Genomic DNA, 12,650 nt, shown 5'->3' with positions numbered 1-12,650 from the left:
CTCCTCTGAGAAAACTAGGCCTGATTTTGCAACGGAGGCATGGGGAAGGAAGAGGAAGAGGAGGAGGAGGTGGAGGAGGAGGAGGGATGAATGTGGGCTTGGAAAAACAGCTATGATTTATGGAGCGCTTACTCTTTGTGGGCATTATGCTGAGAGCTTCCCATGACTGAACTCATTTAATCCTTTTGTAACTCCCCAAGGTACCCTGATCTCCATCCTGCAGAGGACGGAGTTACAGAGAGGTTAAGTAGCTTCCTTAAGCTGCACTGCATGGAGGTCCTAACCACTGTGACACCCTGCCTGTTTCATCTGTGACCTGGTTTATCAGCATATGTGCTCCAGCTTCTGTGCAGGGTGGCCAGCTTGTCCTGCATTGTTGTCAGACTGTCCGACTCTGGACAACCGGCAGTTGGCCACCCTATGTGATCCACGATGCCTGTCGGCTTGTTGATGGGGTTTCTTTTCATTCAGGCCCACAGGCTGGCCGTCCACAGCATTAAGGACATTTTAACACCCACAGAAACACACAGGGTGATACTTCTGGGGAAGTGCCCTTCTGTCCTGCTGGGGCCCTTTCCCTCTCCTAAGGAGACAATTCTCTGTCATGGTGTGTCATTTCCCAAACTCTGGAGAATGTCGAAGGCCATGACTCAGGTGCCGGATGTGGGTGGGGGTGGGGTGCCTGTAGTGGCGGAGTCTGGCAGGCTTGGATGGAGATTGGAAGGGAGCGTGGAGGGTGTGTGTGTGGGTAACTGGGCGGCTCAGTGGTTGAGCGTCCACCTTTGGCTCAGGGCGTGATCCCAGGGTCCTGGGATTGAGCCTGCTTCTCCTTCTGCCTGTGTCTCTCTGTCTGTCTCGTGCCTCTCATGAATAAATAAAATCTTAAAAAAAAAAAAAGGGAGTGTGGGAGAGAGGCGTGGGAAGAGATGACCAAGCAGGCCCCCTGCCTCTAGCCTGTTCTGTGGCACGGCCCATGTTCTGGTGCCACCATTGGGAGGTGAGTGTGCTTCCTGGGGAATACAGCGACCTCACCAACCCCCAGGCCACCATCTGTATTTCCGAGGGAAAAAGGCCAAATGAGAGTGTGCTCTTAAACATAGACCCTGTGTTATGTGGCCCTCTTGCTGTAAAACTGACAGTCCCTCCCTGGCCTGAGGCCATGTGTGAGCCTCCTAGTCACATGGCCTGGGTTCAGATCCCAGCCCTGCTACTTGTGTCATCTTGGGCAAGTGACTTAGACGGAAGTATACCAAAAGCATTTTGAACAGGGCCCCCGACGTTGTATGTATTAAGAGAAAGCCTTAGCTGTTAATACTCCTGGCTTGGGAAAGCTAAGAGGCTGGGTTATCTTTAAGTTTGGTGTCCTTGAGGTCAGGGGACATCTAGGAAGGGCCGAGTGGGATTATTCCTGGTGGTTCACAAGACACGAGTTGGAGAAGGATCTCATCACATGTTCCTAATACCCAGTAGGCCTTCCCGTATTATTAAGATTTCAGTGAAATGTCACAGGAGGGGAAAGTTCTGCTGTTTCCTGATCCATGCCAAGCTGTTCTCCTGCGTCACTGCTCTGTCCTTTGCTTGGAGGAGCTGTCCTCCCTTGCCCATGTTAACTCCTTCAAAACCAGACTTATTTTTCGGGGGAGATGGGAGTTAGGAGGCAGAGGGTCACTGGTGGGCTGATGCAGTAGTAGAATTGCAGGCCCCTGCTACCCCACGGAGAGGACTTTCAGATCAAGAGTGAACCATTTCCCTGGTAATTCAGTCTACAGTGGCTGTTTGTCATCCTTCCAAGTTTATAGATGTGTTTAGCAATAAATCCTTGTCAGAATTAAATCATTAAAAAATGAAAAAAAGCTTGACTCAGCTTTCTTTCTGGACGAAACGGTTCTTAAGGCAGCCTTGTTGCCATGACTGCAGTGATGTCCACACCCACTATTCTGTCCCCACCTGAGGCCTGGGAGTGGGAAGGTTTTTTTTTTTTTTAGTGGGAAGGTTTTTAAGTCAGAATGCTCTCCTGCTCCCTCATGCTTTGGAAGGACTGTGAATCCAGTTGGCATTTCTCACTTTTCTCCTTAAGAGCCTCACTGAAAGCCTGTGCCTTTGACAGATGTGTCTGTTGCTTGGAACCTGTTAAACTGCTGCCCCTTGGACACAGCCGCCAATCTCTCATTAACTCTAGAGGGAGTTGGTGTGTTGGTAGCCAGGGACAGAATTGGGGTTTTCGTGGTTTGCTGGGACTAGAAGGTTGGGGTCCTCTAAGGTACATACAGCCTTCTCTCCGATCCCTCTGTCTCTGAGCAGGACCCTGGTTTCCCCTTTGGTTTCCTGCTTGGGTAAAATGCTGTCTGTGGCTTATATTGCTTATGTGTATATTTCTCTCTTTTCCTCGGAATAACGAATTTGAAAGTTCAGAAGACACCTTTAGATCCTGTCGTTCTGTAGTTTTAATTTTTTTTTTTTTATTTATTTATGATAGTTACAGAGAGAGCGAGAGGGAGGCAGAGACACAGGCAGAGGGAGAAGCAGGCTCCATGCACCGGGAGCCCGATGTGGGACTCGATCCCGGGTCTCCGGGATCACGCCCTGGGCCAAAGGCAGGCGCCAAACCGCTGCGCCACCCAGGGATCCCTGTTCTGTAGTTTTAAATCTTTGGAGTTGATGACGCCCTTGGCAAGGTGATGTAGGCATGGCTCTCTTCTCAGGAAATTGTGTCCTTGTACAGAACTGTGGCTTGTAGATTGTCGGTCCCTGAAGCACCTTCATGGATGCGAAATGAGAAATTCTGGTCTGTTCCTTTTATCTCTTCTCCTATTTTGCAGATGGAGCCTGACAAGTAGAGAGGCTGGCCTGGCATCTTCTCCTATTTAGCTGTTTTATTCTCTTGCCTTGCCTCCTTGCTCCATTCTGTCTTCACAGCTCCAGACCGAGCCCACAGGTGGCTGTGGGGCAGGAGAGCAGATGGGCTTCTCAGTGTAGAACGGGGTTCTCAACACTTGGGAACTGGGATTGCATCTCCTAAACACACATCCTGGAGGATCTGAAACCAGTGTGCATCCAAATTCTCTGGAGGGCTCCTTAAGCCGCAGACCGCCAGGCTCTATTCTATAGTTTCTGATTCTGTAGCTCTGGGGTAGGGTCTGAGACTGTGCCTTTCTTACAAATTCCCAGGTGGTGCCACTGCTACTAGTGTGGAGACTGCTTTTTGGGATCCACCGTCCCAGGGCGTCTCAGTCACAAGTGGGTAACTTATGCTGTCCAGGGAGGGGCTGGTGTCCTTTCTGCCTCCTGGAGGCTGGCTAAGCGTTGGCGAGGCTGTGTTGATCATCTACCATATTTCTGTATTCCAGCACAATGATTCTCCAGGAGGCTAGTCCCACCCCTCTGTGAATGTTTGGGAAGTACGCGGGGGTGCTTTTTGTCATCAGTGTGTTTGGGAGCTCTGTTTGCAGCGAGTGGGAGTGTGCCCAGGTGTTCCTTGCAATGAGGGAAGCTGTCCCTTCCAAAATACAGCGGGCTCCATTAAGAAACTTGGAAACACATGACTTGCTTGTTGTCCTGAAATGTTCCCTTAACTTTTCTGCTGGTGTGTCTTTGCTCCTATACTTTCTTCTTTAAAAATCTACCCACAGGGGCGCCTGTGTGGCTCAGTGAGTTGGGCATCTGACTCTTGATTTTGGATCCGGTCATGATCTCATGGTCGTGAGATCGAGCCCCACATTGTGCTCCATGCTCAGCACAGGGTCTGGTTGGGGTTCTCCCTCCCTCTCTCTCTGCCTCCCCTTTCTGCTGCCCTGCCACTGGGTGCGGTGTGCTCTCTTTCTCTCAAATAAATAAGTCTTTAAAAGAAATAAAATCTTTAAAAAAAATCTATCCACAAATAAAACAAAACATAATAAATACCAAAAGCTTTGCCCAGTTGCTTTCAATTTTGGGCTGGCCAAGATGCCCTTTCTTCTGGGATGCATTTCCTTGGGGCCTCGAAAACACCTTTGTGGTTTTTTAGTTTTATTTTTTTAAAGGTCTAATTTGTTTCTCTGAGAGAGAGGATGAACAAGCGGAGGGGCAGAGGAAGAGAAAGAGAAGTAGGATCCCTGCTGGGCAGGGAGCCTGACTCACTGGGCTCTATCTTAGGACCCTGAGATCATGACTGGAGCCCAAGGCAGATGCTTAACCGAAGGCAGATGTGTAACCGACTGAGCCACCCAGGTGCCCCAATTTTTTACTTATATTTTAATAGGCTCCACACCCAGCGTGGAGTCCAACATGGGGCTTGAACTCACATGGCCCTGAGATCAAGACCGGAGTTGAAATCAAGAGTTGGATGTTAAGCAGCTGAGCCACCCAGGTGCCCCAACCAAAACACCTTTCTTAAACACACATACTCTGATCCTTGAACAGAGTTATTTGGGGTTTATCAGCTCCACGTTGAACAACTCCCAGACTTGAGTCTTCCTGCCCTCCCCAAGCCTGTGGTAATTGGTCCCAAATTTGTCCATCTGGTGACATTGTTTATTCTGAACCAGGCCTTTGCCATTTGCTAATTACTGGGTTTGATTTGCACGTGCTGCTTTTTTACATGCAACTGAACCTCCCAAATACCTCACTTTAAATTTATTTTCATAAAGTAGTCTATGCTCCTGATAGATAAAGTACACAAGGGTACACCGTGAAAAATAATCCTTCCCCCACTGCCTGCATGTTTTCCTCCCCCGAGGCAGCCGCTAGTCCCCGTAGAGAGCTTTTTAGTAGTTTTGTGTTCATCTGGGAATGTTCTAGGCTTGTGCCAACTTAGATATATAACATCATTTTTGGTGTGTGTGTGTGTTAATCTGTTAATGGTGCTCAATGTGTGTTGCTTTTTAAACCCGATACGACGGGTGGAGATAGTCATGCATCTGTTTGCATAGAGGTGCCTTCTTATTCTTAATGACCATAGAATATTCTGTATGAAGGGCATCTGGCTGGCTCAGTTGGTAGAGCATGCTCTACCATGTGGCTCTTGATCTCGGGGTTGTGAGTTCAAGCCCCACATTGGGCTTAGAGATTATGCAAAAAAAAAAAAAATTATTCCACTGTATGGCTATGGTATGTTACTAGATCACTCCTCAGTTTGTGGACATTTCAATCCTTTCCAGGTGTGGGTACAACACCCAGTACTTCATTTGAATCATCTTGGGGGTGCTTTGCTCTCTGTGACTCTTATCTGTAGCATGTGTTTCTAGGAGCAGATTATGGAGTCAAAGACAAGGTGGAGATGGAGAGTCTTCACTTATGAGGGTGGAGTGGGTTAAGGACCTCTGTTGGGTATGGGAGAGAGGAGATTCTCTCTAGGGGAACACCAGTCCCAGGCTGCACCTTTTTGGTGGATTTTCCTGCCTAACTAGCTGTGGTGTGCCTTTGGGTCATCCTTTGGGCTCTCTGCCTCCATTTTGAAGTCTGTGGGATGATCCAAGCTCTGGGGTTTCTTCTCCCTCAAGGTGCCTGCAGTTAGCATTTAATATCCTTTCAGGGCCATGGGTCAGTGCAGCACCTGCAGCACTTGCTCAGGATTTTTCTGAAATTGCCTGGTGAGACTGGATCAGCCTTTGCAGAAGTCCTTCACTGTCTCCTTTAATGAATGTCCTGGAAGATGCTCTGACTTTCAGTTGGAGGGAAACCCCTAGGAGGCCTTGCGTGTGTCTGTACCAAACCATGTTCACCTGCCCCAGTGGCCCCTGTCCACACATGGAGGTTGGTGACGCACGGCGTGTCCTGCGTGCTGGGGCTTGCCAACAAGTTAAAAACAGTGGGGAGGAGCATCGTCAGGTTAGCATTGGGGATAGTCGTCCTTCTGGATTTCACATCTCACCCCATCACCTTTGCTTTTACATAGCTGTCTTTCCTCGGGACTGTAACTTCTCTTTCTCAGAATGTAAGGCACACCACGCTGTGTCATTATTTCGTCCCTACGCTAATGAGATAGCCACCGGGCATGGAACGGATCCAAGGCCTTGCAGGTGAAGGCTGGGTGGTGGTGGAAGTGTCTGTGTTTAAATGAGATGCTAGAAGAGTCAGCATGGGAAGGAATGAATCAGTTGGGGAGGCATGGGGCTGGCATGTCTCAGGTGAGAATCAGTGAGAATGTCATTTGTGTCTGTCCCTTTGGAAAAGAAGTCACAAGCACAACACAGTGAATGTTGTCATCTTCCACAAAGAAGTATGTGTGCCTTCCTTCGATTGCTTGAAGTGTGTGGCCTTTTTGGCCTGTCTCTCATGGTTTCCTGCTGTTGCCATGAAGCATGGGTATGGAGAAGAAATAGTTCTTTGGGATAAGGACGGTACTGGTATCTGTGTGACACAACTCATGGTGGCTGAGTCATAACCAGGTCAACTGGGACACAGGAGAGAAGGGTGGGAATATTGGCAAATGGAGAGCACATTTCCAACTAAAAAATGGCCCAGTGGTTGGTATTCAGATCTGTCTGATGCCATAAGGCCACGCAGGCTCAGATTTGTGGTGTGTTTTGTTTTCTGTTTGTTTTTTAAGAGAAGCCAGAAGTCCAGATTATGTGAAGCATCTCAATTTTTATTTTCTGGCAGTGAATTAAAACTTTAACAAAAGTGGTGTTAGGCTGAAGAGAGAGTGTCTGACCTTTGAGACAGTTAACCGAAGAGATGGGGTGAGTGGATTTCCGGAAGGATCAACACTACAGTGGCATCGGGCCCGGGGACAGAATGCGTTGTGTCACACACACACACCCCCTCCCCGGGGGGCCTAGGCCTCCCTGACTGCTTTAAAATATGTGGTCCTGTGTGTCTCTTTCAGATCCTGGCTCCACAGAGAGAACAGCCCAGAAAAGAAAGTTTCCCAGCCCTCCGCATTCTTCCAATGGCCACTCGCCACAGGACACATCCACAAGCCCCATTAAAAAGAAAAAGAAACCCGGCTTACTGAACAATAATAATAAGGAGCAGGTAAAGGGCCACTGGGGATGGTGCCCACACCAGCAGGATGAAGGCTGTAGTGAGCAGCGCTGCAGCTTTCTGGGTGTTTCTGACAGCCGGTGTTATTGGCATTTAGCAAGCTGCCTTGTTCCAGCTGTCATTTGTATAGGACAAGAAGGGCAGCTCAAAATGAGTCTAGAAATTTCCAGTGGCTTTTTAGATCTGTTTTGGGGGACAGAGCAATGATCCAGAAGAGCTGAGGATACCGTGCTGTAGGATTTGGGGATTTTCCTTGGTTTTCTTTTTTTTCCCACTCTAGGGCAGTTTCCCCAAGTGGCCTGAGTTTTTCCTGCTAGGCCATGCCAGTAGGATGGTTCTGAGCTCTGCCTGGAGGTGGTTGCGTGATGGAGGCAGGCTCCCTCCTGGTCTCAGCTTTCTCATCTGTAAAATAATGTGGTAACACAGCTGCCAACTCTACCTATTGCCCACTGCCCTCTTCCATAATTGGTCACCCTTTTGTCTCATTGTGCATAGACCCTGGGGCTTTGGGTGTCTTCTTGAATCCCATCCTCCTTCTGCAGCCAGGACCTGTCAACTAGATAAGGAAAATCCATTAGCCGTCTGAGCTCTTAAGAAACCCAGCTTTAAAATTCTCTGATGCAGGCTAGATAGATTCTCTTCTGATTTGAAAAGAGGAGAGATGCTTTAGTGGACTGTGAGGTCAGATCTCCTGGCATTGGAGGAAACAGGATGCCCCAGTGGTTCTGCTAGCATTTCAGTAGAGATTCCTTGGGATGCATTCATCCATCTTTTGTGTTATGGAGTGCCGAAGTGGGCCCTGGGGATTGGAGGTGGAATAACACAAGGTTGTCGCTTTCATGGGAAGAAACCTAGCAACGGTTAAATGCTCAGAACTGGGAGAGGGGTGCATTTCTGCACACTAATCTATTTCCATTCTCAAAATTATATAGCGAGATGCCAGCACTGCCTTGGCTGTGTGGCTGTGGGCAAGTTAACCTCTTTTTGCCTAGTTTGCTCATCTACTGAAACGGGAATAATAGTCCCACTACTAATTTCACGGGGTTGGGGTGGTAAACCGAGCTACATGATGTCAGTCATAATAATAAAAAATTAGGCCAGGCTCCACACTAAGTGGAATAATCACAAAAACTATGTGTGAAATAATGAAATGACAGCTATAGAAGTGTTCTAGATCTGTGCTGTTTGAGATGATAGCTACAAGCCACATGTGGCCATTGAGCACCTGCAGATGGCAAAGGGGTTGAGTTGTGGTTTTTTGAGCCAAAATTTCTAAAGTTTTTATTTAAATTTCAATTAGTTAACATACAGGGTAATATTAGTTTCAGGTGTACAATATACTGATTGAACACTTCCATACAATACCCCGTGCCCATCACAGGAGGTGGTCTCCTTGATCTCCACCCCCGTCCCCCCTGCCCCCTGTGTGTATCACCTCCTCTGTGATAGCCATCAGTTTGTTTGTTCTGTATATTTAAGAGTCTGTTTCTTGGAGGAACTGGATTTTTTATTTTAATTTAAGTGGCTGCCTCTGGCTTATGGCTACTGTGTTGGATAGTCCAGATCTGATGAGTTGGGAATCTAATGAGTTGGGACTCTTGTTAAAAGAGAAGAAACAGGTCCTAAATAAATTTCTAGGAGGGTTGAGCAATATATATGATAGTGCTGGTGAATACTAATACTAATACTAAGAGCTAATACTAAGAGCTACTAATACTACTAATACTAAGAGCCGTTGGTTGACAGCATGTCACTTCCTGTTGTAAAGCATTTTTCTGTGTTAATGTTTATAATAATCCTGTGGGAAAGGACTGTAACTGTGTCCACTTTACAGATGAAAACTGAGAGGTTCAGAGAAGTTAAGTTGTCTCCTCAAGGCCTCAGGGCGAAGCAGAACCTGCATTTGAGCTTAGGTCTGCATGTCTGGCTTTAAGCGCTGAGGACGTATCCCTGTCACCCAGGAGGCATGCCATAGCTACTGGGCATGAAGACTGGGGGATGTGAAGGGGTGCCTGGGTGACTCAGTTGGTTAAGTGTCCGATTCTGGATTTCGGTTTTGATTGTGGTCTCGGGATTGTGGGATCGAGCCCTGCCTTGGGCTCTGCACTGGGTATGGAGCCTGCTAAAGATTCTCTCTCTCAAAAAAACCCAAAATACCAATGAAGGCCACGGATAATCCCCAAACCTTAATTTAGCTAGTAATTTAACTTCCTGGACAAACCTTTTCTTACCAGGTAACTGGAAGACATGAGGCAGGTTGTGTCCCTTCTGTGCAGAAAGCCTTGTCCTTTGTCCTCTCCCTTGTGTATGCACAAATGCATCACAGTTTTGAGTTTCTACGTATCTTTTAAGGAATTGACTTGTACCTCTCTTTTTGGAAGCTAATCAGCTTGGGTAGTCCATGCATTTTCTTCTCCTTTTCCTCATCCATGTGTTAGTACTGTTTCTGTGACACTCAGGGCCCATGACTACAATGATATGTTTGTCAGTCTGTGTCCCCCTTTGGATTAGCCGCCTCAGAAAGTAGCCAGTGTTTGGTGGCTGCTGTCACTACAGGGTGGGGGCTCATGAATACATATTGTACTCTGGGTGTGGAAAAGAGGAGAGACTGAGTAGCTGGACACAGGGCATGGTTACACCCCTGAATAATCTGTCATCTTCAGTATTGATAGAAGACTGTTGCCCAGAGAAAATGCAGTCCTGACCTAGAGATTGGGCTCTTTCTAGCTCCACTGCATCTGGGAAATTCATGTTGGGATCTTGTCAGTTTTTTTCCTGTCTTTGAGATTGAGTTACCTTGTAAAATAGGGTTTTGGACTGGAAACATCATAAGGTTGATTGTAGGTTTGTTTTTCAGACCTAAAACTCCCTGGGGCCGAACAGTCAGGAGCTGGCAAAGGAGAAACAGGCCTAACTGCACAGAAATGACATTCCTGACCTTTGACCCCATAATTCATTTTAGCATATAATATTTGCATAGTAGTGGCAGCCTCCCTCCCATACAATCTGTTTTTCCTTAAGGGGAACTTAAATCCCTTAAAAAAAAAAATCCTCTGGACACTTTCCCCTTTCTCTTTCTTTCTTTTAGAATTTTATAGCGTTACAAAATTATGGAATTAAAAGCAAATTGTAGGTCTGCAAGGGCTGGGTTTTACCAATAATATAATTTCTTAGTCACCACTATTTGAAGATCATGGGATTTCAAATAGCAACTTGTATTTTTGAGTTCTTATAAAAACTCAGAAAAAGCCGGCAATAGCTGGAGTGGAGTAGAGCCTGCCCCTTTAGACACAGGGTCTGGGTCCTCTAGTTTTCCATACTTCCACCCCTCCCCAGTGTCACACCCTGCCTGCTTTGTGCATTCCTTCTGCCTCTGGCTCTTTCAGGCACAAAAGTGCCTTTGATTTTTGGCATATGTCAAGATTCTTCTCCCTTCTCTTTTTTCTTTATTTTCGTCTTTGTGTTCAAAAAAGAAAGCTAGTCTGGCCTTATAAAAAGAAACAAAAAACCCCCCATGTTTTTCCATTTTGGGTAGAGACCTTTTATTACCTAGTAGAGAGATGGGGGTTGACCTTTTTAAGATTGGCCCCCATTTCACCCATTTTTCATATATTAGGAATTGAGTACTTTTAGGGTAGTTGTAAGAGTAACTTTAAAACACGCTTTTTATTGTTTGGCGCCTGCCTTTGACCCAGGGCACAATCCTGGAGTCCCATGTCGGGCTCCCGGAATGGAGCCTGCTTCTCCCTCTGCCTGTGTCTCTGCCCCCCTCCATGTCTATCATGAATAAATAAATCTTTAAAAAAAAAAACACTTAATTTTTTTGGGGAGAAATGTAGTTAAGGCTTACAGTTAATTTTTATAGCCTTTTGGCTGAATGGTTTCATGCTGTAGGAAAGGTTTGAAAATGTGGAGGTGCTTTTTCTTGGGATTGGGTTGGGGGGAGACATCCCACGGCCTGGAAGGATGCTCCTGGCATTTTGTGGAAGGCTAGGTTGCCAAATATCCTGCAGTAGATGGCCCAAGAAGTATCTTCCCTCACATGACATTATTATGGACTTTACTGAAAAACACCAATCTAATTTTTAGGTCTCAGGACATTTGATTATGAAGACTCCTTTTGGGAGGATTCCCCCTCCCCCTCCTTAACAGATTGAGAAATAATCTGCTAACAGATTGGATGGCCAATGTTATACCTTTGATCAAATATGGCAGAGAAATGATGCAGCTCCTCCTCGCTGTCTCTGAGTACAGAATATATATATATATATATATATATATATATACACATACCATAAATGGGTGGGCTGGCTTTTATTTTTTATTTTGTTGGGCCTGTGCATTGTCTTAAAAATAAAAAAATATCCACAGAAGCCCCTTGTTGGGCTGAGGCAGTGTTTTTTTTTTTTTTTTTTTTTTTTGAGGCAGTGTTTTAACCGTTGAGATGATTTGGGGGGTCGCAGGCTTGCTGGCCTCTCCCTGAGCTCTGGCAGCACTGGGTGTGTGTACCTGCCGAGCTGTGTCGATCGCTGGAGCTGAACCGGGGCTGCCCCTTGAGATGGGCCCCAAGTTCTGCCTCTCCTTGTTGTCTTGCCAGCGTCCAGGCTGGATGCCAGTGACATTCCTCACGCTCCAGGGCTGGGCAGTTTTTCTTAGAGTGGAGGCATATTTTGCAGTATTTGTGCTTTATTTATTTATTATTTTTTAAAAAAGATTTTATTTATTCATGAGAGACAGAGAGCGAGAGAGAGAGAGAGAGAGCGAGAGAGAGAGAGAGGGGCAGAGACACACAGGCAGAGGGAGAAGCAGGCTCCATGCAGGGACCCTGATGTGGGACTCGATCCCGGGTCTCCAGGATCAGGCCCTGGGCGGAAGGCGGCCCTAAATCTCTGAGCCACCCGGGCTGCCCGTATTTGTGCTTTAAATGCTGAAGAATAAGAGCTGGAACATGGAGTATTTTTGCTCATGTATGTTACCTCTGTGGTCCATGTAGGAGTTTGAATCTGTGGTTTCCCCGTTTTGCACACATGTAGCCTGTGCTCACACACAGCCGGAGCACCCGTTTTCTGCTTTACGCAGGCGAGGTGTTTGCTGACTACAAAGCCTGGGAGCCAGGTGCTGCCCAAAGCCTGTTTTTGTAAGTAAAGTTTTATTGGCACATTCATTCATTTACATATTGTCTCTAGTTGCTTTTTTGCTACTGTGGCTAACTGGAGTCCTTGTAATAGGGACCACAGGACCTTCAAAGCCCACCGCTATTTACTGTCTTTGTAGGAACCTTTACAGAATAAGTCTTTTGGCTGCTGGTATAAGGCTGAGAGGTATTAGAGAAGTGAATGAATGAGCCCTGCCTGTTTTCTTGTTCAGTCAGCCTGTGGGAGAAGCAGGGAAATAACACTTGCTCACACAGCCTATAATAACACAGGTTGCAACCTGTTTGCCTTACCAGCAGGCTGGTAACACACCTTCTACATAGCGGGGAGAAAATCTTAACTGCTTTTGCCTGGAATGATTTTGCTTTTCCTTTTTTAAATGTTCTATATTTGTTATCAGACTATGTTTATGGAGCAGGAAACACTTACAAGCAGCAGATAAGGCAAGTATCTGATGGCTACGGAGGTTACCAGGCAGCTGGTTCTCAGCAGCAACAACCACTACTTCAGGAAAGAGGGAATATCCTGAAGAGA

General features: G+C 46.6%; 1 protein-coding gene across 19 annotated transcripts in view; it reads left to right on the top strand.

Annotated features, from left to right (window-relative positions):
• The window catches only part of ZMYND8 (zinc finger MYND-type containing 8), a 143,915-nt gene that overhangs the window by 48,052 nt on the left and 83,213 nt on the right, over nucleotides 1-12,650 (top strand). For 18 of the 19 annotated variants that reach the window (XM_077873465.1, XM_077873480.1, XM_077873478.1 and 15 more), the window contains one exon: nucleotides 6,806-6,954. The exons of the other annotated variant lie outside the window; for it this stretch is intronic. In XM_077873465.1, the coding sequence (XP_077729591.1) occupies nucleotides 6,806-6,954 (149 nt within the window). The remainder of the gene's footprint in view (nucleotides 1-6,805; nucleotides 6,955-12,650) is intronic. 19 annotated transcript variants of the gene reach the window in all.

The sequence above is a fragment of the Canis aureus genome, chromosome 26 (assembly GCF_053574225.1).
Source record: "Canis aureus isolate CA01 chromosome 26, VMU_Caureus_v.1.0, whole genome shotgun sequence".
NCBI lineage: Eukaryota > Metazoa > Chordata > Mammalia > Carnivora > Canidae > Canis > Canis aureus.
Note: the sequence above shows the minus strand (reverse complement) of the source record. Positions and strands in the feature narration are given on the sequence as shown.